This window comes from Panulirus ornatus, chromosome 66 (assembly GCF_036320965.1).
Source record: "Panulirus ornatus isolate Po-2019 chromosome 66, ASM3632096v1, whole genome shotgun sequence".
Taxonomy (NCBI): Eukaryota; Metazoa; Arthropoda; class Malacostraca; order Decapoda; family Palinuridae; genus Panulirus; species Panulirus ornatus.
The window spans coordinates 4013713-4037922 of record NC_092289.1 but is presented as its reverse complement, the minus strand read 5'-3'; the positions used below and the strand labels follow the sequence as shown (position 1 = coordinate 4037922).

General features: G+C 39.2%; 1 protein-coding gene across 3 annotated transcripts in view; it reads left to right on the top strand.

The window, feature by feature from the left end:
- The first annotated feature begins 337 nt into the window (after positions 1-337).
- Positions 338-24210, top strand: part of LOC139746917 (uncharacterized) — a 95718-nt gene continuing 71845 nt past the window's right edge. For all 3 annotated transcript variants that reach the window (XM_071658589.1, XM_071658592.1, XM_071658591.1), the window contains exons 1-3: positions 338-471; positions 3784-9532; positions 13374-13536. In XM_071658589.1, coding sequence (XP_071514690.1) covers positions 4189-9532; positions 13374-13536 — 5507 coding nt within the window. In that variant the 5' untranslated portion in view covers positions 338-471; positions 3784-4188. The remainder of the gene's footprint in view (positions 472-3783; positions 9533-13373; positions 13537-24210) is intronic.

The window sequence follows — 24210 nt, the reverse complement described above, 5'->3', positions numbered from 1 at the left end:
AGTATCTTCAAAAGATATAACATGCTTTCATTGTAATTCATTATATATGACAGGGAATCATGTTTGGTGTTAAAATTTCCCGTGATTAAGGCATCCTTAACCAGAAGCTAAGACAGTGACAAGGTCTACATATTTTGATTTGTCATATCTGTGACATTCAATGGGACGTGCATAATGAATTGACAAAAGTAATCCTGTACATATATATACATATACACTTGAGGAAAGTGTTATAAGCGCCATCTTGTGTCTGGATTTGGAATTAATAACATTGCCATGTGTCGCCAGCCTGAGCAGACTATATAATCCTTGTTACTGTGTCTTGGTAGTTAGATGGCGGATGGCCTTAGTAACGGTAAGAATACAGATTATAGAGGGAATTCTAGTCGCACCTCTGGTACTATCCCTGGAGTGGCATTTCGATCAATTCATCCACAAGAATTGCTGTGATTCACTGGAAATAAAGAATTGGTAAGTTACGATATCTGAATAGTGGTGATGAGGCGAGGGGTAGTGTCCGGACGGTGTGGGAGCCCGCTGCCTAATTTAGCAGTCACTTTGGCCCATGTAAACCTACCTTAAACTTCGTAAAATACATTACTACGATGCTGTACTGCCACCAGATGAATTGTAGGTTTTGATATAGTGTGAGAGTACTGAAATACGTAATTTAAGGCTATAAGGCAAAATGCACGGATTAAGGAAGCTAGAAAGGAAAGGAGTCTTCATCTTTCCAAGATCAGGAATTGGTAAAGGCCTGAGTTTGGGCTTTTTCACTTTTTTGTTATGATACAAAGAAATTGGAGTTGAAATGCAGCGACATCAGTGATGTGGCTGTTTAACGGCAGTACAGCAATAACCTAGATGTAGAAGAAACGTATAAAATTGTACTTACAATTAACTGCAATTATTTAGATAAGTGGTGGGGGGTTGGGAGGCCTATGAAGATCAGGGAAAATGTAGGTGCAGTTAATGCAGAAGTAGGTTGAAAACCCCTTAGAAAAAGAAATTGGACCGCAGAATCTCACTAAACTTATTAGCAGATTTTAATTATTCTTTTGATTTGATAAAATATATTGGACTCATGAAATACCTAATGGGCCAACTTTCAGAAACCATAAACTGTGCTGATGACTCGCTGGGTGAGTGGTAGTTCTGCTGCCCAGTCTCCAAACTTTGACACAGGTCATGTAATACATAGGGCATTACCAAATTAAGACTGCTACGTATCTGCTATAAATGTGTGCTTATAGGAGAAGATAGTGTGGGTTGCTAAGTGAAGATAGCATGGACACCTGCAGGGAGGTGGGCACCTGTCCCCAAGGGAAAATAAGATTGTATATGTGAACACTATTTTTGTATGATGGGTTGAGAGTTTTTACAATCATGTTGCCCCCATCTCTTACACTTGTGTATATATGGAAGTGAGTCATAGGGTGGAGGAGGGGGTGAAGGTTCTGGAAGCAATGAAGAATGTGTAGAAAAAGAGAACATTATCTCTGAGAGCAAAAATGGGTATGTTTGAAGGAATATTAGTTCCAACAATATTACATGGTTGCATGTGTTGGAAATGAAATGTTTGAGGACACTATGTGGTGTGAGATGGCTTGATTAAGTAATGAAAGGTTGAGAGATATGTGTGGTAATAAAAGAAGTGTGGTTGAGAGAGCAGAAGAGGCTGTGTTGAAATGGTTCGGACATAAGGAGAGAAAAAGTGAGAAAAGGTTGACAAAGAGGATATATGTGTCAGAGGTGGAGGGAACAAGGAGAAGCAGGAGACCAAACTGGAGGTGGAAGGATGTAGTGAAAAAGATTTTGAGCGATCAGGGCCTGAATATTCAGGAGGGTGAAAGATGTGCAAGGGATAGAATAAATTGGAACGATGTGGTATACTGAGATCGATGTGCTGTTAAGGGGCTATACCAAGGCATGTGAAGCGTCCAGGGTAAACTATAGATGTGGAGCCTGGTTATGGACAGGGATTTGTGGTTTCGATGCTTTACACATGACAGCTAGAGAATGGATGTGAGAGGTGTGGCATTTCTTTGTTTATGGTGCTACCTTCCTAATGAGGGACATAGCAGGCAGGTATTAAGGAAAAAAATAGAAAAGATGGTAAATGGGAGTTGGGGTGAGAGAGTCATTAAGCTTTAGGGAGAATAAAAGGATGTTTTGGAAGGAGGTAAATAACTTGCTTAAGACAAGAGAACAAATGGGAACATCGGTGAAGGGGGCAAGTGTGGAAGTAATAATAGGTAGTGATGAAGTAAGGAGTGGAGTGAGTATTTTGAAGGTTTGTTGAATGTGTTTGATGATAGAGTGGCAGTTTGCATTGCTTTGAAAGTCTTTCCATTGATTTTGGCACAACCCCTTATAGATGTTCTCATGGACACTCATGGAAGCTGGGTGTTTGTAGGTTCTGTTGATTTCATCAATTGTTTCACCTACTTTTACCTTGATAAACCTAAAGTTTTCCAGAACCTCATCTCTTTCCGTGATTATTTAGTCTTTTTGGATATAAAAATGATGCTCACGGTAAGATAGCAATGGTTTAAATCGCATTCATTAAGTGTAAGGAGTCTGTTCATATTTGCGTCTCAAATCCATAAGTTTCATTCTATGATTAACCAAAGCTTGCTCATCAACAAATTCTTGAGTATTTTGTTTAGCACGGAAAGTTTGGAATCTTGGCCATTTTTATTTCCATTTTGCATGCTTGTTTGTTTGGAGTCTAGTTTTACTTTAGAGCAAAAATGTGAACTCAGCTTGTACAGCTTACAACCCTCCAGGAAATCCTCTTGTGATTCCGTGGGATGTTGTGATGCACTGTTGAGGAACACTAGCATTGAGAATGGAAGCTTTGAAGCATAATTGGGTGCATTGTCATTTTTTCTTTACAAAATATGATGATGGTGGGAGTAAAAGTCTAATGTTACGGATTTTTTAATAACTTTGAATAGTGGGTTACGGTATTGTTCTGCAGTGCTTGTGCAATGTTTAGAAAATATGTATATTTATTGACAGCTGAGTTTGACTTGGAGCTTTAAAGGAGGTCATAGTGTTATATCAGGGAAAGTATGGGGTTATTTGGTAATGTATAGCATCTGTGTGTGTGTGTGTGTGTGTGTGTGTGTGACATGCTGAACCAGGACATACGAAGCATTCAACTCAATAATTGAATATTTTGTGGGGCTTTTCTGAATGGCAGGCTATAATTTCAGTGTAGATTACATAACAGCTGTTGAGTGGGTTTATACAAATGAGGTCATTGTATCTGGTACCACCTTGCTTATACAGGAGCAGCAGTTAGTCATAAGAAAGGTATGCATATGGTGTGTGTGTGTGTGTATGTATTTCGGTGAAAAGTCATGAAAATTGCATTTACTGTAAGTAGAGAAACTCTTAGTGAATTTGTTCAAAGTTGTATTTTGAAGGAGACATCTTTGCTGCTGCTGGCCTAACTCTTATGATTAGATTATTCAAATGAACATTTTTTTTAAATGGGTTCCTCAAATTTAATACTTGGTCCAAGTATTTTTATTGTTGAAGATCTCTTCTTGATTCATTATAGATCACAGAGCTACATGTAGACTCATGGTCTAGGGTAAAAGTTTCTTTTCTTGGGTATGGAGGAGAGAATCCAGATATATATGCAAAAACACTTTATATATTATGCAGAGTGAAGGTGAAAAATGACTAGGTATTTTTGTAATAGTTGTTATATTTTGGATGGGTAATAGTTGAAAGTACTGTACTAAAATGATTTTATTTTGTGACTTTCAGATTGTTTTGGAGTGTAATGCAGTCCCTTGGCATCTTGCATTCTGCATGTGGATAAAGGCCACACTTGTCTCTAATGAGCATCATGTATGATGATTGAATATGACTTTATATTGGAAAATGGTAGATCATGAAAAGTGTGATGCTCGAGAGTGAATATCCCTCACTTGAGGAAATGGCTTTTATTGATGACTGAGAAAGCCTATAAGTGCTGTACATCACATTACTTTTGTGAATTACTGTTGTTATTTCTTGCCATTTTCCTGGCACATTTTAACCAGAATAGCATGAAGTAGCTAATGATTCATTAATGAAAATGGAATAGATGAACTAGTAACAGATTCTTGGATTGAGACTAATTCAAATACCTTTGTACAGTGAAGAACAAAGAATCCCCTCTAGCTTGTAATGTTTTACCTGAATGAAATATTACTGATAGTTATGAATGTGAAACAGAAGTTTGTTTGTGTCCATGATGATATGCACCCTTTGGCTAGTAGTAAGGTCCAGAAAAAAGTTGATAGTAAGACAGTTGAAAATTACGTACTGAATGAAACTGTATCTGTAAGTTGTGCAAGAATGCAAGTAAGGCCTGTAGGATGTGGAAGCAAAGAAATTGTTCCAAGTAAATGTGCCATTAGATGGAAACCCCCAAAATGTGGGACAAGAGAGGGGTCTTTGAGTTCTATGGACTGTGTTGATTTTGAAAAAAGAATTAAGGGAGTCAACATTGTTGGACTTGAGAATAAAGTTTTGCTTGTTAAGGTCATGAAAGATGGAACAGAATCTGAGACTATGGAAGGAAAGCCTTTACCAAAATTTCACAGAAAACAGAGTTCATTTGCACGATGCAGGCACAGTTTAGGTAAACTACCTACTTCAAGTATTAAAAGGGAAGATAGACACACTGATGATTGTAAATTGGGAAAGAGGGAATCAGACTTTGCATCAGAAACGATACATTCCTCTGTTTGTAGGGTAAGTCTAGCTCTTGAAAAGAAACCTGTTCAACTTGAGGGTCATGAAAGAAGTGGTCATGGACCAGACAGTGTACAGAAAAAAGTTGCTGAAGTTTCAAATATTTCTAAGGACTTGCCTTTGAACATATACAAGTGTAGTTCAGAAGATGCATCTTTGTATGTTACTTCTTTGAGGAACAGTATCACTGAAATTCATGAAGATGCTAGTAAGTCATTTAGAAACAGTGGGACAAGTGAAAATAGTTCTAAAGCCAAACATGCACTTGTCATCCCTGTATCAAAAAGAAATGTGATATCAGGAAATGTCTGTCGTGTTGACATAGGAAAAGCAGTTCCGCTCCCATCCCAAAAGGTGTTTAATTTGTCACAATATTTGTCAGAGAAAGCAAATATTCATGTTGAGTGTGTGGAAAAAGCAGTAAATGAAACTTACAAGGTTAAATGTCTAGAAGATGGCCGCTGTAGCATTAAGAAAATAGGTGAACAACCAAAATTACCGAAATCCTTTGGGAAAGAAATTGTCTTGGAAGGGCGTAAAATAGATAGCAGTACACATGAAACCTTGCCTATGTTAAGTGTGTCAGGTAGTGAACCTTTCAAGGACCTGTGTCTTTATACTTCAGATATAAACAGTGTTCTCGTTGATGATCTGTTAACTTATGAATACTGCATGAGTGAAAAAGGTAGTGATCTTTTCAAGGACTGTTCTGTGCCAGTATCAGATATGAATGATGTTCATGTAGACAGTCTTTCGGGTGGTATCTACCATCATAAACACAGAGATAACCCTCTTCCGAAAGTCTTTGATGCAGAATGTTGCACTGATCAACAGGGAACAGAAAAGTCTGTATTTTCAGCCAGCAATGCCACCAATAGAGGGGTGCAGCAAAACCTGTTCAGACCTATAATAGATTCTGCAAATCATTTATCCTTTAGGTCACCACCCAGTTCTATGCCAGATATGAAAGATTCAAATTGGAAGGATACTGAAAAATCTTCAGTCTTTCCAGAGTTGTTTTCTAAATTATATGACCAATTTGAACCTGCAAAACATAAAACTACTGAATTTATGCCTGAGGGCTTCTCACCCCAAACAGGACCAAACAATATAAAAGCTGTGTATTTAAATCAGTGTAGCTCTGTTGATGTGAGCTCCTTTCAGAGTACAGATGATCTTGTCTTAAAACGCTTAATAAAACCCATTGAAGATAATATAGACGGTATGGTTACTCACAATGAATTGTCTCAGGTAGTAGGAACAACTGAAGGACTTAGTGTATCGTGCAACAGTATGACAGGAAGTAAAGAAGACAATGTTCTCTCTAATGTTATACCTGATAATCCACATTTTGAGCCATTTAACCTTAAAGTAGCTGTTACAGTCCAAGGTCAGGAAAATGAAAAGCCAGTGCTTAGGAATTGTGAAGCTTTATCACCAAGAGATCCTTTTGATGAAATTGGTCCATCACATATCCCAGTTAGTGATGTTGTATGGACTCTGCAGACACCAAAACCATCTGTTGCTCCTCTCATTACATCAGTCTCAGATAACTGGGAAAGTTTTATAAATAAGTTACCTGCTACTGGTAAAGAAAAAGGAAAATACTGCAATTCATCATATGTACTAAGTTCTGAAAGTAACCCTTCAGTTTACAATGAAATCACAAAAAATTGTGAAAATGGGGTTAGAAATAGTGACATACTGGAGACCATCAATGAAAAAGTTGATGCAGATTATAGTAATCAAAGCAATTTTTCTGCACGTAGATGTAAAGTTGATGATTCAGGTCTTCCAGCAAGTATATTAGAATTGAATGAGGAAGTTAGAACTGCAAAAGAATTCACTAAAAGTTCATGCCAAGAAAATCCATTTGGGTTGGAAAAGAATGAAATGAACAGATGCTTATATTCTGAGCTTCCTAGTAACTTGAATAACCCTAATATTTCTGAAATGTTAGTTGTAACTGGGCCACTATCAGGGAGTTATTCCAGTGGAAACTTTGGACAAACAAACGTGTCCCCAGTAAATGACTTTAATGAAATAGATTCTGTTTTTGATGACATACCTTGTTTACCTGATATTAGTACCACGTTAACATGTGGATTTAGTCATGAAGTGGCTGATGATGCACACAGCCATCAGTCAGCACATGTGAATCTGCAGAGCTTTAATTCGGGTGTTAATACCAATGAGACGTGGAGCAGTTTAGGGATAGCACCTCTCAGCTTTAACCAAAGTGTGACAGAGCAACCTTTTGGTTCAGATATGAGTAATGCTAATGATTTTGATAACTTGCTAGATTCCTTTTTGCAAGAGGTAGATCAAGGATGTATAGATTCTGATCCCAGTAAACAAGTGTGTTTTTATTCAAAGAATGAGGAAAATCAGAATTCAAGTAAAAATGTATTACACAATTCATTGTTGACCAGCATGAAAATTGGAAGTAAGTTTGAGGAATTAATAGATGATATATTTAAAGATTTGGGAGATAAGTCTCCTCCACAAATTCTTAATAGTGACTCTGTGGAATTTCCTCAGGAGCATTCAGTGAGACATCAGAAGGAGAAAGATGTATCTCTTGAAGTAGTCCAGTCTTTGCCATTACCAGCACCAGGTAATGTTAAGAAAGATTTTTCTGATGATCAAATAAAGAATGATGCATGTAGAAGAGTTGCAAGAACTGTATCTTTTAAGATGCGACCAGCAACTAGGCCTGTCAAATGTGTGGTTCGTGGGCAGGTAGTTGAGCATGAATTGCAGAAACAACCTAGACCACTCCGATTTATTCTAGGTAAAGACAGGAGACTGCAGAACCAGGATGGATCAACTTCTTGGCCTCAGAGGGAGGAGTTCAATCCTAACCAGTTTAGTATCCCACGAGAAAGAAATGCTATTGGTCTTAAAGATAAAAAACAGATTGAAAATGGTATCTCCAAGAATTCAACAACAAATTCCAACCCTAATGTCATTCCTGCTACGTCTGTAGGTATGGGGAATGTGGCAACAACAGTTACCCACTTTAATGTTCCTGGTGGTGTATATGAAGACACTAGATTTGTTTTGCCTGTTGGGAAGACAGGCGTTAGTATCTCTATCCCAGCAAGTGCACCAACAAACATTACATCTTTCTTTCCACCACCTGACCCAGTAAGCAGTGAGTCATCAGCAACTAATACTATACCCAATCATCCATGTGTGAAACCTAGTTATAATGAAAATCAAGTAATTAATGTCACATCTTCAGTCAAATCCCACACTCCTGTGTTATCAAATCCTCCTCAGCAGGGAAAATCTGTGTTGCAGTCTGAAGATGCAAGTCAGATCATAATTCCCAACACAGTCATCACAGTTGGAGGAACAGGCCAGGAAATGTATCAGGTGTCTCTCCCACAAACTACGCCCTTAGAATCACTATACATGATGGTTCCAAGTAGTTCTAGTGTACAGTCTGATTCAGGAGCAAGTACACCTTCACTGCTATCCAACATATTGCCTCAACATACATCTGAACAGGTATATAACAGTAATGCTGTAATGTCTAATCTGGTCAGCCGTTGTGCCAAGCCACAGGTACCCACAAAGCATTGCCCAAAAAGCTATGTTCATCCAATTGCCCCAAAAGGTTCGCAACAAAATCCAAAAACATACATACCTGCAAAGATACCTCTTCTTTTTAATGCTAAAACATCTGAACCCATAAAGATATTAATTAACACAAAATCAAATAATGTGAATACCATAAGTTCTGCCTATTCACAGGAGAAAGTGATAACTGAAGGAGTGACTTCGAGTGAGACAGGCATAAAATCTGAATTTGATCAAAGTCTTCGGCAAAAGATACTTAAGAGGAAGCCTTACCCTAACTTTATACAGAAAAAGTTTAATAGACTGCTAAGAGAAGAATTGAGGGTACACTTCCCAGATATACCAGATTCTATTTTAAAAGTACTAAGTCTTCCATCTCAGGCTGTACGCCGAGGTTACTTTAGTGTTCGAGACTTGAAATCTTTACGTACGCAAGCTTTGGCATTACGGCTAGGTATCATTTTTAGGGAACATGTTTGTGTTTGCACAGCTCACAGTTGTCCAACATGTTTTGAATTTCTTCAGCAACGGGATGCTTTGTCTTTGGCAGAAAGAAAAAGACGAATAAATTCAAAGTCACATGTTAAAAGTGGGATCAGTGGTGGAAGAGGACGTTCAAAAGGCCGAGGCCACAGAAGGAAAAGTGTAAGAGCAGATTATGAAGAGAATATGAGTAACACTGTTTCCTCTCCACATCTGAGTTTCATTGCTTCTTCGAAGAGGAAAGTAGATGATGTGAGTCAAGCTATTTACCATAACAAAACTTTAAAGATAGCTAGAGCAGATAATCTTGCCAAGAACACAGTTAAAGTTTCTGTTATTTCAGAGGAAGCTGATGAAAATTATGTCACAAATAAAGCCTTCATCGGGAAGTTGAAAGTGAAACGATCAAATTCTGATTTAGACATTCACACCCATGCAGAGGTACCTCCTTTGAAAGATGATGGGCCTCAAAGTTGCGATGATTCTTATCTCATGATCTACCATAGTATCAAAGATTCACGTCATTTTCAAAATATGAAATGGCCTGTTACCTCTAAAGAAAATAAAGGTTTTGAGAATAAAGGAATTTTGATAAACGACCATATGGGAAACAAGTCTGAGAAAAGATGGGAAAGTCGTCAAAATACTAACATGATGAAAGCTGCATTTGATGATTTGCATTTGAAAAAACAACTCGAGAAAGGTAAGTATTTATTCTTTTCTGTAAGATAAACATCAAGTTGTTACTGAGAGAAAACCAAAATTGTATCTCGCTTCCACAGGTGTGATGACAAACTGTAAAAATGCCATGCATAATGAAATTGAGCTCCTTTGAACATTGCTCCTCATTACATTCTATGGGTTATACTCAGAATCTCATGTGTAAAACGAATTATTTTGTGATATGTAGGCGAATATGTTCTGCTTTTTGTTGCAAAACTAAAGTCTATAAGATATTTGGAGAATTTTTTAACTATTTATCTGGAAGTAGCATAATTACTGAGATAGTCCAGTTGGATAAAGAAAAGAAGAGAGAATAAAAGGGTTTAAGTATATGCTTATTTTCAAAAAGCCATCAGCCACACAAGAGATAAGTAGCTCTTGTACAGCTGTAGCACACACTCTGCTTGTAACCCTTGTCTACTTTGAGGATGTACCTCTTAACTATACCCTTTGCTCTCCTCCACTAAGTTATTCCTGTCTTTTGAAGGTGTCTGCTATTTATTTCTTCCTACAGCTCAAGTTTCTTTATCATCCACCAGAGAGTGACTGTGTCACAGGCTTTCTGGCTGTCCAAGAGCTCATAGTCTATCCTTTCCTTTCTTTGATCAAAGATGGAGTTCACCCCATAATAGAAATCTGGAAGATTGATAATGGAAGAACCCCTTCCCTGAAACTGTGTTGTGTCTCACTTTGATTAAAAGGTGTTTCCTTTGCAAGTAGTTGTTCGTTTGCTTTGTAAGACATGTTTTTTAGTAAGACTGGCTAATAGTTCAGTGCAATTTTCTGATCACCTTTCTTAACTATTTTCCTGTTTTAGCTGAAAAGGCACAAGCAATGGTGGCGCTACCCAAGGCCATATTATTACCAGTATGTATTTATTTATTTATATCCATTATACTCGATTGCCATTTCCCATGTCAGCAAGGTAACACCAAGAAACAAAGAAAGCAAGCCCCATCCACTCATATATGTACATACATGCACATACTTATACATACACATATGCATGCATACGTATACCTATGTACACATGTACATATACTTACTTGCATTCATCCATTTCCCAACAAGAAACAGCATTGCCACCCCCTGCATCAGAAAGGTTGCACCAGGAAACAGATGAAAAAAAGGCCACATCCACTCTCACTCGCTCTCTAGCTGTCATGTGTAATGCACTGAAACCTCATCTCCCTGTCCACCTCCAGGCCCCTCAGATCTTTTCATGGTTTACCCCAGACGTCACATGCCCTGGTTCAGTCCATTGACAGCACATTGACTGTGGTATACCACATCATTCCAATTTACTCTTTTCCTTTCATGCCTCTCACCCTCTTGTGTGTTCAGTCCCCAGTTGCTCAAAATCTTTTTCACTTCATCCTTCCACCTCCAGCTTGGTCTCCTGCTTCTCCTTGTTCCCTCTACCTCTTACACATATGTCCTCTTTGTCAACCTTTCCTCACTCATTCTCTCCATATGTCTAAACCATTTCACACCCTCCTCTGGTCTCTCAACAGTACTCTTTTTATTTTCTCATTTATGGATCTGGAAAAGGCATATAGAGTTGACAGAGATGCTTTGTGGAAGGTATTAAGAATATATGGTGTGGGTTGTAAGCTTCTGGAAGCAGAGAAGTTTTTATCAAGGGTGTAAGGCATGTGTACATGTAGGAAGAGAAGAGAGTGAAAGGTCCCTAGTGAAGGTTGGTCTGCAGCAGGGGTGTGGTGTTACCATGGTTGTTTAATTTGTTTATGGATGTGGTGGTTAGGAAGGTAAATTTAAGAGTGTGGAGAGAGGGGCAAGTATGTGTTCTGTTGGGAATGAGAGGGCCTGGGAAGTGAGTCAGTTGTTAGCCGATAAAACAGCTTTGGTTGCTGATTCAAATGAGAAATGGCAGAAGATGGTGACTGATTTTGAAAAAGTGTGTGAAAGGAGAAAGTTGAGAGTAGAAATGGATAAGACTAAGGGTATTAGGTTCGGCAGGGTTGAGGGACAAGTTAATTGGGATGTAATTTGTGATGGAGAAAAATTGGAGGAAGTGAAGTGTTTTAGGTATCTTGGAGTGGACTTGGCAGTGAATAGAACCATAGAAATGGAAGAGTGATAGGATGGGGAAGAGGGCAGAGGTTGTGGGAGCAATGAAGAATTATGTGAAATGCCACTCACATCTTTCACGCATGCCAGCATTGCCTCCTTAAATACTTTCCATTCCTCACCCTCTTCCCCACTTTTGTATATTCTCACCATTTGCCATTCTACACTCAATCTCTCTTGGTATTTCAAAGCTCATTTACTTGTACCATCCTCTTCTCACACATATTATTTTCTCTTTTCTGAAAACCTCTACAAATCCTAAACTTTGCAATGATTAAACATCCCACTATAGCCTTTCACATCCAGGAGTCCTTTACATGCCTAGCAATTAGTATGTAATCCAGTAATGCCTTTGAACCATTGTTTTTTTTAACTCACCCACCTATCCTTATGTTTGTCCTTCTTTTTAAAGCATGTATTCCCAGTCATCAGTTCTTCAGCACACAACTCCACAAGCTGTTGACCTTACTGAAACCTCCGTCTCCCCCAATTATGACCTTAGCTGCTACATTACTCACTTTAACATTTAGATCACTCATTCATAATACCATATCTCTTGCATCAATGCTGCTGACATTCTCTTTCAGCTGCTTCTTAAACACTTGCATGTCTTCATTTTTCTTCTTGTGCCCAGGTGCGTAAGCATTACTAATCACCCATCTCTAGTAATCCACTTTCATTTTTACTCATCAACATAGTGCTCACTTCCTTACACATTCCACATCTCGTTTAGCTGTAATTTTTCCCCTTCCATATCTCTTAACCACATATTAAGACTTACTCAAACCATACTTCCGTTTTACTCCATCATTTTACTCCAAACCAGAACATTCAGATTCTGTTCCTTAGACAAACTGTTTCTCCTTTCGTCTGATCTTGGGTTACATTCAGATAGCCCAGCTTGAACCTTTGAGGAGGATAAGCATTCCTTACGTTGCTCTTTATTCTGTTCCATCTTTAAGAAACTGTAATACAAGAATTAGAGGATTTCCAGCCCTCCCCCTTCCGTCCTTATAAGTCACCTTCCACGACATGCATGGAATATAGGGGAAGAATCTTTCTCCCTTTACCTTAGGGATAATATTCAGTTATCAAAATAATTAACTATGTAACAACACTTAGAAGTTTTCTTGACTTGCTTTCTCTTCCCTTGCACTTAGGTGGTGTACATGCAGAGTTTGGACCTGTGAAATCTTATGGATTATATTAGGACTTAAAGTAATGATAGCATTAAAACTTTTGAATTTGTGACTTGAAAAAATTGTCAAAATGCTGTTTAAAGGTATACTCTGCTCACTGGTAGAGAGCGTAAATCATCTCAACAAATGCAGATACTGGCAGCAAACCATGGCATGCATGCCTATGCAAATCTATGTAAATCAGTTTATTTGATATATTGTGATTTTAACTGTTTTGCTAAATGATAGAATTTTATCAAATGGTTGATAATATGTCTCCCAGAGATGATTTGCTTCATAGACATTCACTCATTGTTTTATGCTTGTAGATGTCTGAAGTAGACAGTAAACTGAAAAAGTATTTTACATCGTGCATATTACCTGGTATAACAGATCCCCTTATGAAATTTGTTTGGTGGATGCTTCTTGCCAAGTCTTGACTGCTTCCATAATTCTTCTTATTAGTAATATGAAGTCATGACAACTTGGAAGATTCTGTTACAATACTAAAATGGTTCTTTTGATTATTGTACAGCCATCTTTTTCTTGCAGATTTTGTGCCTTTCACTGAAGAAGAAACAGAGCAAAGCAAGAATCAGAGCACTGGTTTCTTTCAAAAGCCATTGTATTTTGACCTTCACTCTTTAGAAATTGGCCCATTAAACTTGGTAGCCAAATTTGAACAGCCCAAACTTCATGTACTTTATACTGCAAGGTACCCATTGAATTCACTTTTTGCTTTGTGATTTTGAAAATATTTTTCAGGTGTGCACATGTTGTCATTTGCATGGAATTACATCTTATGATTTTTGGTCATATTTTAGAATGGAATGTGTTCTTTTTAAGAAGCTGTGATCCATATCTTAGATATGTTTTTTGTATACGATAGCTTGCATGTTGTTAGATGTGCTGGGGGAAGGAGTACGTGCTCATGCATGCAAAGCGTGTGGGGTCTGTGGGGCCTGGATAGGGAGCTGTGGTTTTGGTGCATTACACATGACAGTTAGAGACTGAGTGTAAACAAATGTGGCCTTTTTTGTTTGTATTCCTGGCACTGCCTCCCTGAAGCAGGGGATAGCGATGCAGTTTTCCTGTGGGGCTGGGTGGTGACAGGAATGGATGAAGGCTAGCAAGTATGAATATGTATGTGTGTATGTACGTAATGTCAGCATATGTGTATGTATATGTACATATTTGTTGATACGTATATGTATGTATATGTACGTATGTGGGCATTTATATATATGTTTATATGTATATGAGTGGATGGGGCATACTTCATCTTTTTCATGGTGCTACCTTGCTGACGCAGGAAACAGCAGTTGTGTATGATAAATAAATATTTTATATTTATTTATTTATTATACTTTGTCACTGTTTCCCGCGTTAGCGAGGTAGCGCAAGGAAACAGACGAAAGAATGGCCCAACCCACCCACATGCACATGTATGTACATACACGTCCAAACATGCACATATACATACCTATACATATCATCGTATACATATATATATTCACACAGACATATACATATATACACATGTACATAATTCATAGTCTGCCCTTATTCATTCCTGTCGTCACAAGGTGTGCAAGGAATAGAGTGAATTGGAATGATGTGGTATACCGGGGTCGACGTGCTGTCAATGGATTGAACCAGGGCATGTGAAGCCCTGCTGCAAACCAACATTCACTTAGAACCAATCACTTTCCTCTCTTCCACAGAGCATTTCTGTCAACTCTCTCATATGCCTCTCCAGATCCATAAATGCTACATACAGATCTATTTGCTTTTCTAAGTATTTCTCACATACATTCTTCAAAGCAAACACCTGATCCACACATCCTCTACCACTTCTGAAACCACACTGCTCTTCCCGAGTCTGATGCTCTGTACAAGCCTTCACCCTCTCAATCAATACCCTCCCACATAATTTCCCAGGAATACACAACAAACTTGTACCTCTGTAACTTGCACACTCACTTTTATCCTCCTTGCCTTTGTACAATGGCACTATGTAAGCATTCTGCCAATCCTCAGGTACCTCACCATGAGTCATACATACATTAAATAATCGTACCAACCAGTCAGCATTACAGTAACCCCCTTTTTTGATAAACTCCACTGCAATACCATCCAAACCCCCTGCCTTGCCGGCTTTCATCTTCTGCAAAGCTTTTACCACCTCTTGTCTGTTTACCAAATCATTCTCCCTAACCCTCTCACTTTGCACACCGCCTCGACCAAAACACCCTATATCTGCCACTCTATCATCAAACACATTCACCAAACCTTCAAAATACTCACTCCATCTCCTCACATCACCACTACTTGTTTTCACCTCCCCGTTATCCCCCTTCACTGATGTTCCCATTTGTTCCCTTGCCTTATGCACTTTATTTACCTCCTTCCAAAAATCTTTTTATTCTCCCTAAAATTTAATGATACTCTCTCACCCCAACTCTCATTTGCCTTCTTTTTTACCTCTTGCACCTTTCTCTTGACCTCCTGCCTTTTTCTTTTATACATCTCCCAGTCATTTGCATTATTTCCCTGCAAAAATCGTCCAAATGCCTCTCTCTTCTCTTTCACTAATAATCTTACTTCTTCATCCCTCCACTCATTACCCTTTCTAATTCTCCCACCTCCTACGCTTCTCATGCCACAAGCATCTTTTGCTCAAGCAATCACTGCTTCCCTAAATACACCCCATTCCTCCCCCACTCCCCTTACGTCCTTTGTTCTCACCTTTTTCCATTCTGTACTCAGTCTCTCTTGGTACTTCCTCACACAAGTCTCCTTCCCAAGCTCACTTACTCTCACCACTCTCTTCACCCCAACATTCTCTCTTCTTTTCTGAAAAACTCTACAAATCTTCACTTTTGCCTCCACAAGATAATTATCAGACATCCCTGCAGTTGCACCTCTCAGCACATTAACATCCAAAAGTCTCTCTTTCACGCGCCTATTAATTAACACGTAATCCAATAACGCTCTCTGGCCATCTCTCCTACTTACATACTTATACTTATGTATATCTCTCTTTTTAAACCAGGTATTCCCAATCACCAGTCTTTTTTCAGCACATAAATCTAAAAGCTCTTCACCATTTCCATTTACAACAATGAACACCCCATGTACACCAATTATTCCCTCAACTGCCAAATTACTCACCTTTGCATTCAATTCACCCATCACTATAACCCTGTCTTGTGTATCAAAACTACACTTAACCATGCATATTTCATAATCCAATCTTTCCTTTCACCCACACTATTTTTGATCCATTCCTTCTGTGATCTGTAACTCCCTCCCAAACTCTTAGTGATAGCAGAATTGCACATCCTTCTTTTTGTCTTCCCCAATAGTTTTCACTCATTCCCATCCATATCGCACCTCCTTCCATGCCCTCCCATAACTTGCATTCATTATTTTCATTTTCACTTCACACACTGCCCAAAGATATAGGTTTCCCCAATCCCTCGCACATCCACGCTACAACTTTTAAACCTCTCCACAGTCTGTCTATTATTACTCTTACTGGTCATATCATTCACATTCAGCACAGTCACCCTCAATCGCTCGTCTCTTTTAACCCTTGGCATAACTGGTAGACTCCAGTGCCACTTCTTAGCCTTTTGTGCCTCAACCTTGACAGGTCACTGGCAGAGGGCAAATCCAGCGCAATGTTTCCAGAGGCAGCAAGGCTCCAAAATTGTCAAAAAACTAAAGGTGACATCACACCTCAAGTGTTTGTCCAAACCCAAAAGTATTTCCCTGATGTAATTGAGTAATGCGTCCTCCTTTAGTTCCACCCTTAAGGGATGTAATAACAAGTTCACCATGAGAAGGCGGGGTGAGACATGGCTACTCCAGTAAAACTAGAGTATCCACTCGAGGTGCTGAAACTTGATAACTTTTGCCAATATCAAGCTTCTTTTACTTTCCACAGTAGCAGCACCTCCTGCCTCATTGGTTATGATACTGCCATTGCACAGTGGCAGTATCGTTTATTGTGCAAAGGTAAAAGGAAATGTACAAAACTGTACAGAAAAGAAATAAAGATTTAATGCTGCATAGAATGGTGGCATTACATCATCCTTGATGGGTTGCACTTGGGCTCTGTATTCCTACAAAGCAGGCAGCCAGTTATGCCATACAAAAGGCCACATCATTTCTCTTTATGGGTCACTCCATTGACTCACAAACACCAAACTGCATTCTAACAGACACTGCATTATTCCCATGTGTAAAGCAATCAAGTAAGTCCTCGTTTTTCTATAAAAACTCGCTTTCCCTGTTCTCCTTGGGGTTGCACAATTTGCATCACCAGATTTTCCCTTGGAAACCATAACTTAGGGCACAAAGTACAGTTATACATCAAATAAAACATACCCAGTTAACATGACTTTTAGTAACTTATAAATATAGTTAGGTACAATTTTTGTAAAACATGCCAACTGTGGCTGCTCAGTTAGGATGCACAACTTTTTCTAGCATTTTTTTTTTTTTTTTTTTTTTTTGTCACCTATATAGTCATGACGAGAGATACTTTGTACCTTACTCATTTGGTTAATCACATAGTTTTATGAAACAGAGAATCAAGCTACATTAAAGTAAAAAAGTAATGCATGTGGCACAAGATGGAAAAATCTGTATATGTAAGTGTTAGATTCTATACAACTGAGGGCTACAAGTGTGAACAAAAAGCAAAACTTCCATAGTTGTTCGCCATTTCATTTGCTCACATCCATGCTCTAGCTGTTATGTGTTTTTGAATACCATATTACACCAGTATTTAACATATATTTTCATGTTTGGGAGACTGATCTGGTAAGAGCACAAGGGAAAATAATTTTGTTTTTTCTTTGGATGTGAATTTTTCTTATCGAGCATTGTTCTTCAGGCTTAGTTTAAAACAAATATGGCAATATAAGTGGCATACACTGTGTTATTTAGGTATATTGTGGCTATTTTCAAGTTTATTTTCTAATAGAGATGGAATTCTTACTTAGTTTCCACATGCCTTTGATTCAAAACATTCAGGGTATAATGAAAAAATGATATTTTGAAGTGCAGTTTTCTCATAATTTTTTTGCCCAATTATTTTCTAAGTTACTCTGTGAAATTATAATTACATACATTTTCAGAAAAGTATAAAAGAAAATAGATGAACTTGATGAAGGTTGTATATCCTAGCTATGATTAGTAAGAATGTTCACTTCAAAACACTCAAGATATAATTAATGAAATGGTACGTTATATTTTCCCTCTATTTTTCTTTGTGACTCTTTTAATGAGATTCTTGCATGGTGGTTGGATTACAGATCTTCATATTCATAAAGGATTGTACAAAATATATCTAAAAACAGTAATTCATAGAAAAGATATCTTTACCAGTGCACTCCACAAGTTTTTCTTATTTATCCTTGGGTAGGTTAGAGCTATATTACTTGTTTTTTGATTGATTATCCTTATATGATGAACTCTCTTTTATGCAAGAGAATTGTTTTATTTCTTAACTGTTATCGAAGTGTATTTTCCTGTTTGGATGACTGATCTGGTGAGAAGAATAGGGCAAAATGGTTCTGTTTTAACTTTGTATACAGTTCTTTTCTTATGAACATGATTTTTTTTTTTTTTCACACATCTCTCTTACCCTTACGTTACTTACTCGATCAAACCACCTCACACCACACATTGTCCTCAAACATCTCATTTCCAGCACATCCATCCTCCTGCGCACCACTCTATCCATAGCCCACGCCTCGCAACCATACAACATTGTTGGAACCACTATTCCTTCAAACATAACCCATTTTTGCTTTCCGAGATAATGTTCTCGACTTCCACACATTCTTCAAGGCTCCCAGAATTTTCGCCCCCTCCCCCACCCTATGATCCACTTCCGCTTCCATGGTTCCATCCGCTGCCAGATCCACTCCAGATATCTAAAACACTTCACTTCCTCCAGTTTTTCTCCATTCAAACTCACCTCCCAATTGACTTGACCCTCAACCCTACTGTACCTAATAACCTTGCTCTTATTCACATTTACTCTTAACTTTCTTCTTTCACACACTTTACCAAACTCAGTCACCAGCTTCTGCAGTTTCTCACATGAATCAGCCACCAGCGCTGTATCATCAGCGAACAACAACTGACTCACTTCCCAAGCTCTCTCATCCCCAACAGACTTCATACTTGCCCCTCTTTCCAAAACTCTTGCATTCACCTCCCTAACAACCCATCCATAAACAAATAAAACAACCATGGAGACATCACACACCCCTGCCGCAAACCTACATTCACTGAGAACCAATCACTTTCCTCTCTTCCTACACGTACACATGCCTTACATCCTCGATAAAAACTTTTCACTGCTTCTAACAACTTGCCTCCCACACCATATATTCTTAATACCTTCCACAGAGCATCTCTATCAACTCTATCATATGCCTTCTCCAGATCCATAAATGCTACATACAGATCTATTTGCTTTTCTAAGTATTTCTCACATACATTCTTCAAAGCAAACACCTGATCCACACATCCTCTACCACGTCTAAAACCAAACTGCTCTTCCCGAGTCTGATGCTCTGTACATGCCTTCACCCTCTCAATCAATACCCTCCCACATAATTTCCCAGGAATACACAACAAACTTGTACCTCTGTAACTTGCACACTCACTTTTATCCTCCTTGCCTTTGTACAATGGCACTTGTTGTATTTAGATTTGTAAAAGAGGAAACAGAAGGAGTCAAGCAGGGAGCACTCGTCCTCTTCAAAGGCTCAGATTGGGATGTCTGAATGTGTGTGGCTGTAACCAAGATGAGGAGAGATAAGTAGTATGTTTGCTGAAAGAAACCTTGATATTTTGGCTCTGAGTGAAACGAAGCTCAAGGGTAAAGGGGAAGAGTGGTTTGGGAATGTCTTGGGAGTAAAGTCAGGGGTTAGTGAGAGGACAAGAGCAAGGGAAGGATAGCAGACCCTGACACAGGAGTTTGTGGGAGTATGTGATAGAATGTGAGAAAGTAAATTCTCGATTAATATGGGAAAACTGAAAGTTGATGGAGAGAGATGGGTATTTATTGGTGCATATGCACCTGGGCATGAGAAGAAAGATCATGAGAGGCAAGTGTTTTTGGAGCAGCTGAATGAGTGTGTTAGTGGTTTTGATGCACGAGACCGGTTATAGTGATGGGTGATTTGAAAATCAAAGGTGAGTAGTGTGGCAGTAGAGGGAATAATTGGTATACATGGGGTGTTCAGTGTTGTAAATGGAAATGGTGAAGAGCTTGTAGATTTATGTGCTGAAAAAGGACTGGTGATTGGGAATACCTGGTTTAAAAAGTGAAGATATGCATAAGTATACGTATGTAAGTAGGAGAGATGGCCAGAGAGCGTTATTGGATTACGTGTTAATTGACAGGCGCGCGAAAGAGAGACTTTTGGATGTTAATGTGCTGAGAGGTGCAACTGGAGGGATGTCTGATCATTATCTTGTGGAGGCTAAGGTGAAGATTTGTATGGGTTTTCAGAACAGAAGAGTGAATGTTGGGGTGAAGAGGGTGGTGAGAGTAAGTAGCTTGGGAAGAGACCTGTGTAGAAGTACCAAGGATAAGACGATTACAGAATTGGAAAAAGGTGAGAACAATGGAAGTAAGGGGAGTGGGGGAGGAATGGGATGTATTTAGGGAATCAGTGATGGATTGCGCAAAAGATGCTTGTGGCATGAGAAGAGTGGGAGGTGGGTTGATTAGAAAGGGTAAGTGAGTGGTGGGATGAAGAAGTAAGATTATTAGTGAAAGAGAAGAGAGAGGCATTTGGACGATTTTTTGCAGGGAAAAAAATGCAATTGATTGGGAGATGTATAAAAGAAAGAGACAGGAGGTCAAGAGAAAGGTGCAAGAGGTGAAAAAGAGAGCAAATGAGAGTTGGGGTGAGAGAGTATCATTAAATTTTAGGGAGAATAAAAAGATGTTCTGGAAGGAGGTAAAAAAAGTGCGTAAGACAAGGGAGCAAAGGGAACTTCGTAAGGGGCGAAAATGGGGGGGGTGATAACAAGTAGTGGTGAGTGAGGGAGATGGATGGTATTTTAAGGTTTGTTAAATGTTTTGATGAAGAGTGGCAGATTTGGGTTTTTGGTGAGGTGGTGTGCAAAGTGAGAGGGTTGGGAAAATGATTTGGTAAACAGAGAAGAGGTATAAAATTTTGGGGAAAGATAAAAGCCGGAAAGGGCACGGGTTTGGAGGGTATTGCAGTGGATTTTTAAAAAAGGGGGTGATGTATTTTGACGGGTTGGAAAGGTTATTTAATGTTTTTGTAGGGGATTTTTCAATGGTAAAAAAAATTATAAAATTTAGGGAAAAGGGATATTGGAAATTTTGGGAGGGAGAAGGCATGTACAGACATCGTTTGGGGGAAGACAGTGTGGTTTCAAAATGGTAGAGGAGTGTGGATCAGGTGTTTGTTTTAAGAATGTATGTGAAAAATTAGAAAAGCAAATGGATTTGTATGTAGCATTTAGGATTGGAGAAGGCATATGATAGGTTGTAAGATGCTCTGTGAAGGTTTAAGAATTATGGGGGGAAAAGGCAAGTTGTTAAAAGCAGTGAAAAGTTTTTATCGAGGATGTAAGGCATTTACGGTGGAAGAGAGGAAAGTTTTTGTTTGGGTTTCTCAGTAAATTTGTAGGTTTGGGCAGGGGTGTGTGATGTCTCCATGGTTGTTTAATTTGTTTATGGATGGGGTTGTTAGGGAGGTAATGCAAGAGTTTTGGAAAGGGGGGCAAGTATGAAGTTGTTGGGATGAGAGAGCTTGGAAGTGAGTCGTTGTTTTTCCCTGATGATACAGCGGGGTGGCGATTCATGTGAGAAACGCAGAATGGTGCGAGTTTGGTAAAGGTGTAAAAGAAGAAAGTTAAGAGTAAATGTGAATAAGACAAGGTTATTAGGTACAGGGGGGTTGGGGGTCAAGTAAATTGGGAGGTATTTTGAAGGGGAAAAAAAAAGGGAGGAAGTAAGTGTTTTAGATATCTGGGAGGGGGATCGGGCAGCGGAGGGAAACCATGGAAGCGAAGTGGGTCATAGGGTGGGGGGGGGGGCGAAAAATTTTGGGGCCTTTTAAAAATGTGTGGAAGTCAGAACATTTCCGGAAAGCAAAAATGGGTATGTTTGAAGGAATGTTTCCAACAATGTTTATGGTTGCGAGGGGGGCTATGGATAGAGTTGTGCCAGGGGGTGGGTGGCTGGGAAAAGAATGTTTGAGGGCAAGTGTGGTGTGGGGGTTTGATAAAAATAACGTAAGGGTAAGAGAGATGTGTGGAAATAAAAAAGGGGGTGGTTGAGAGAGCGAAGAGGGGTTTTTGAAATGGTTTGGCACATGGAGAGAATGATGAGGAAAGATTGACCAAGGGATTATGTGTCGGAGGTGGAGGGGAAGGGAGAAGGGGGACCAAATTTTAGGTGGAAAGATGGGGTGAAAAAGATTTTGTGTATCGGGCCTGAACATGCAGGGGGGTGAAAAAGGGGGGCAAGGAATAGGTGAATTGGACGATGGGTATACCGGGGGTTTACTGCTGTCATGGATTGAATCAAGGGGTGTGAAGCGTGGGGTAAACCCTGGAAAGTGTGTAGGATGTTATTTTCGTGTGTGGACGTTGTTTACATTGGGATGGGGGGGTTGGGGGCCCTTTCTTTGTCTGTTTCCTTGCGCTACCTCGCAAACGCGGGAGACAGGGAAAAAAAAAAAAAAAAAAAAAAAAAATTTTTTCCCCTTTCCTTCCCCTTCCCCCCCTTTTTCTTTTTTCACCCCCCGTTTCCCCCTTCATTTATTTCCCTTTTTTCCCCTTTCCTTTTTCCTTTTTTCCTTTCCTCTTTTTTTTTCCCTAAAATTTAATGATACTCCCCAAACCCCAACTCTCTTTTGCCTTCTTTTTTACCTCTTGAAACCTTTCTTTTGACCCCCTTTCCTTTTTTTTTTATACATCTCCCAGTCATTTGCATTATTTCCCTGCAAAAATCGTCCAAATGCCTCTCTCTTCTCTTTCACTAATAATCTTACTTCTTCATCCCTCCACTCATTACCCTTTCTAATTCTCCCACCTCCTACGCTTCTCATGCCACAAGCATCTTTTGCTCAAGCAATCACTGCTTCCCTAAATACACCCCATTCCTCCCCCACTCCCCTTACGTCCTTTGTTCTCACCTTTTTCCATTCTGTACTCAGTCTCTCTTGGTACTTCCTCACACAAGTCTCCTTCCCAAGCTCACTTACTCTCACCACTCTCTTCACCCCAACATTCTCTCTTCTTTTCTGAAAAACTCTACAAATCTTCACTTTTGCCTCCACAAGATAATTATCAGACATCCCTGCAGTTGCACCTCTCAGCACATTAACATCCAAAAGTCTCTCTTTCACGCGCCTATTAATTAACACGTAATCCAATAACGCTCTCTGGCCATCTCTCCTACTTACATACTTATACTTATGTATATCTCTCTTTTTAAACCAGGTATTCCCAATCACCAGTCTTTTTTCAGCACATAAATCTACAAGCTCTTCACCATTTCCATTTACAACAATGAACACCCCATGTACACCAATTATTCCCTCAACTGCCAAATTACTCACCTTTGCATTCAATTCACCCATCACTATAACCCTGTCTTGTGTATCAAAACTACACTTAACCATGCATATTTCATAATCCAATCTTTCCTTTCACCCACACTATTTTTGATCCATTCCTTCTGTGATCTGTAACTCCCTCCCAAACTCTTAGTGATAGCAGAATTGCACATCCTTCTTTTTGTCTTCCCCAATAGTTTTCACTCATTCCCATCCATATCGCACCTCCTTCCATGCCCTCCCATAACTTGCATTCATTATTTTCATTTTCACTTCACACACTGCCCAAAGATATAGGTTTCCCCAGTCCCTCGCACATCCACGCTACAACTTTTAAACCTCTCCACAGTCTGTCTATTATTACTCTTACTGGTCATATCATTCACATTCAGCACAGTCACCCTCAATCGCTCGTCTCTTTTAACCCTTGGCATAACTGGTAGACTCCAGTGCCACTTCTTAGCCTTTTGTGCCTCAACCTTGACAGGTCACTGGCAGAGGGCAAATCCAGCGCAATGTTTCCAGAGGCAGCAAGGCTCCAAAATTGTCAAAAAACTAAAGGTGACATCACACCTCAAGTGTTTGTCCAAACCCAAAAGTATTTCCCTGATGTAATTGAGTAATGCGTCCTCCTTTAGTTCCACCCTTAAGGGATGTAATAACAAGTTCACCATGAGAAGGCGGGGTGAGACATGGCTACTCCAGTAAAACTAGAGTATCCACTCGAGGTGCTGAAACTTGATAACTTTTGCCAA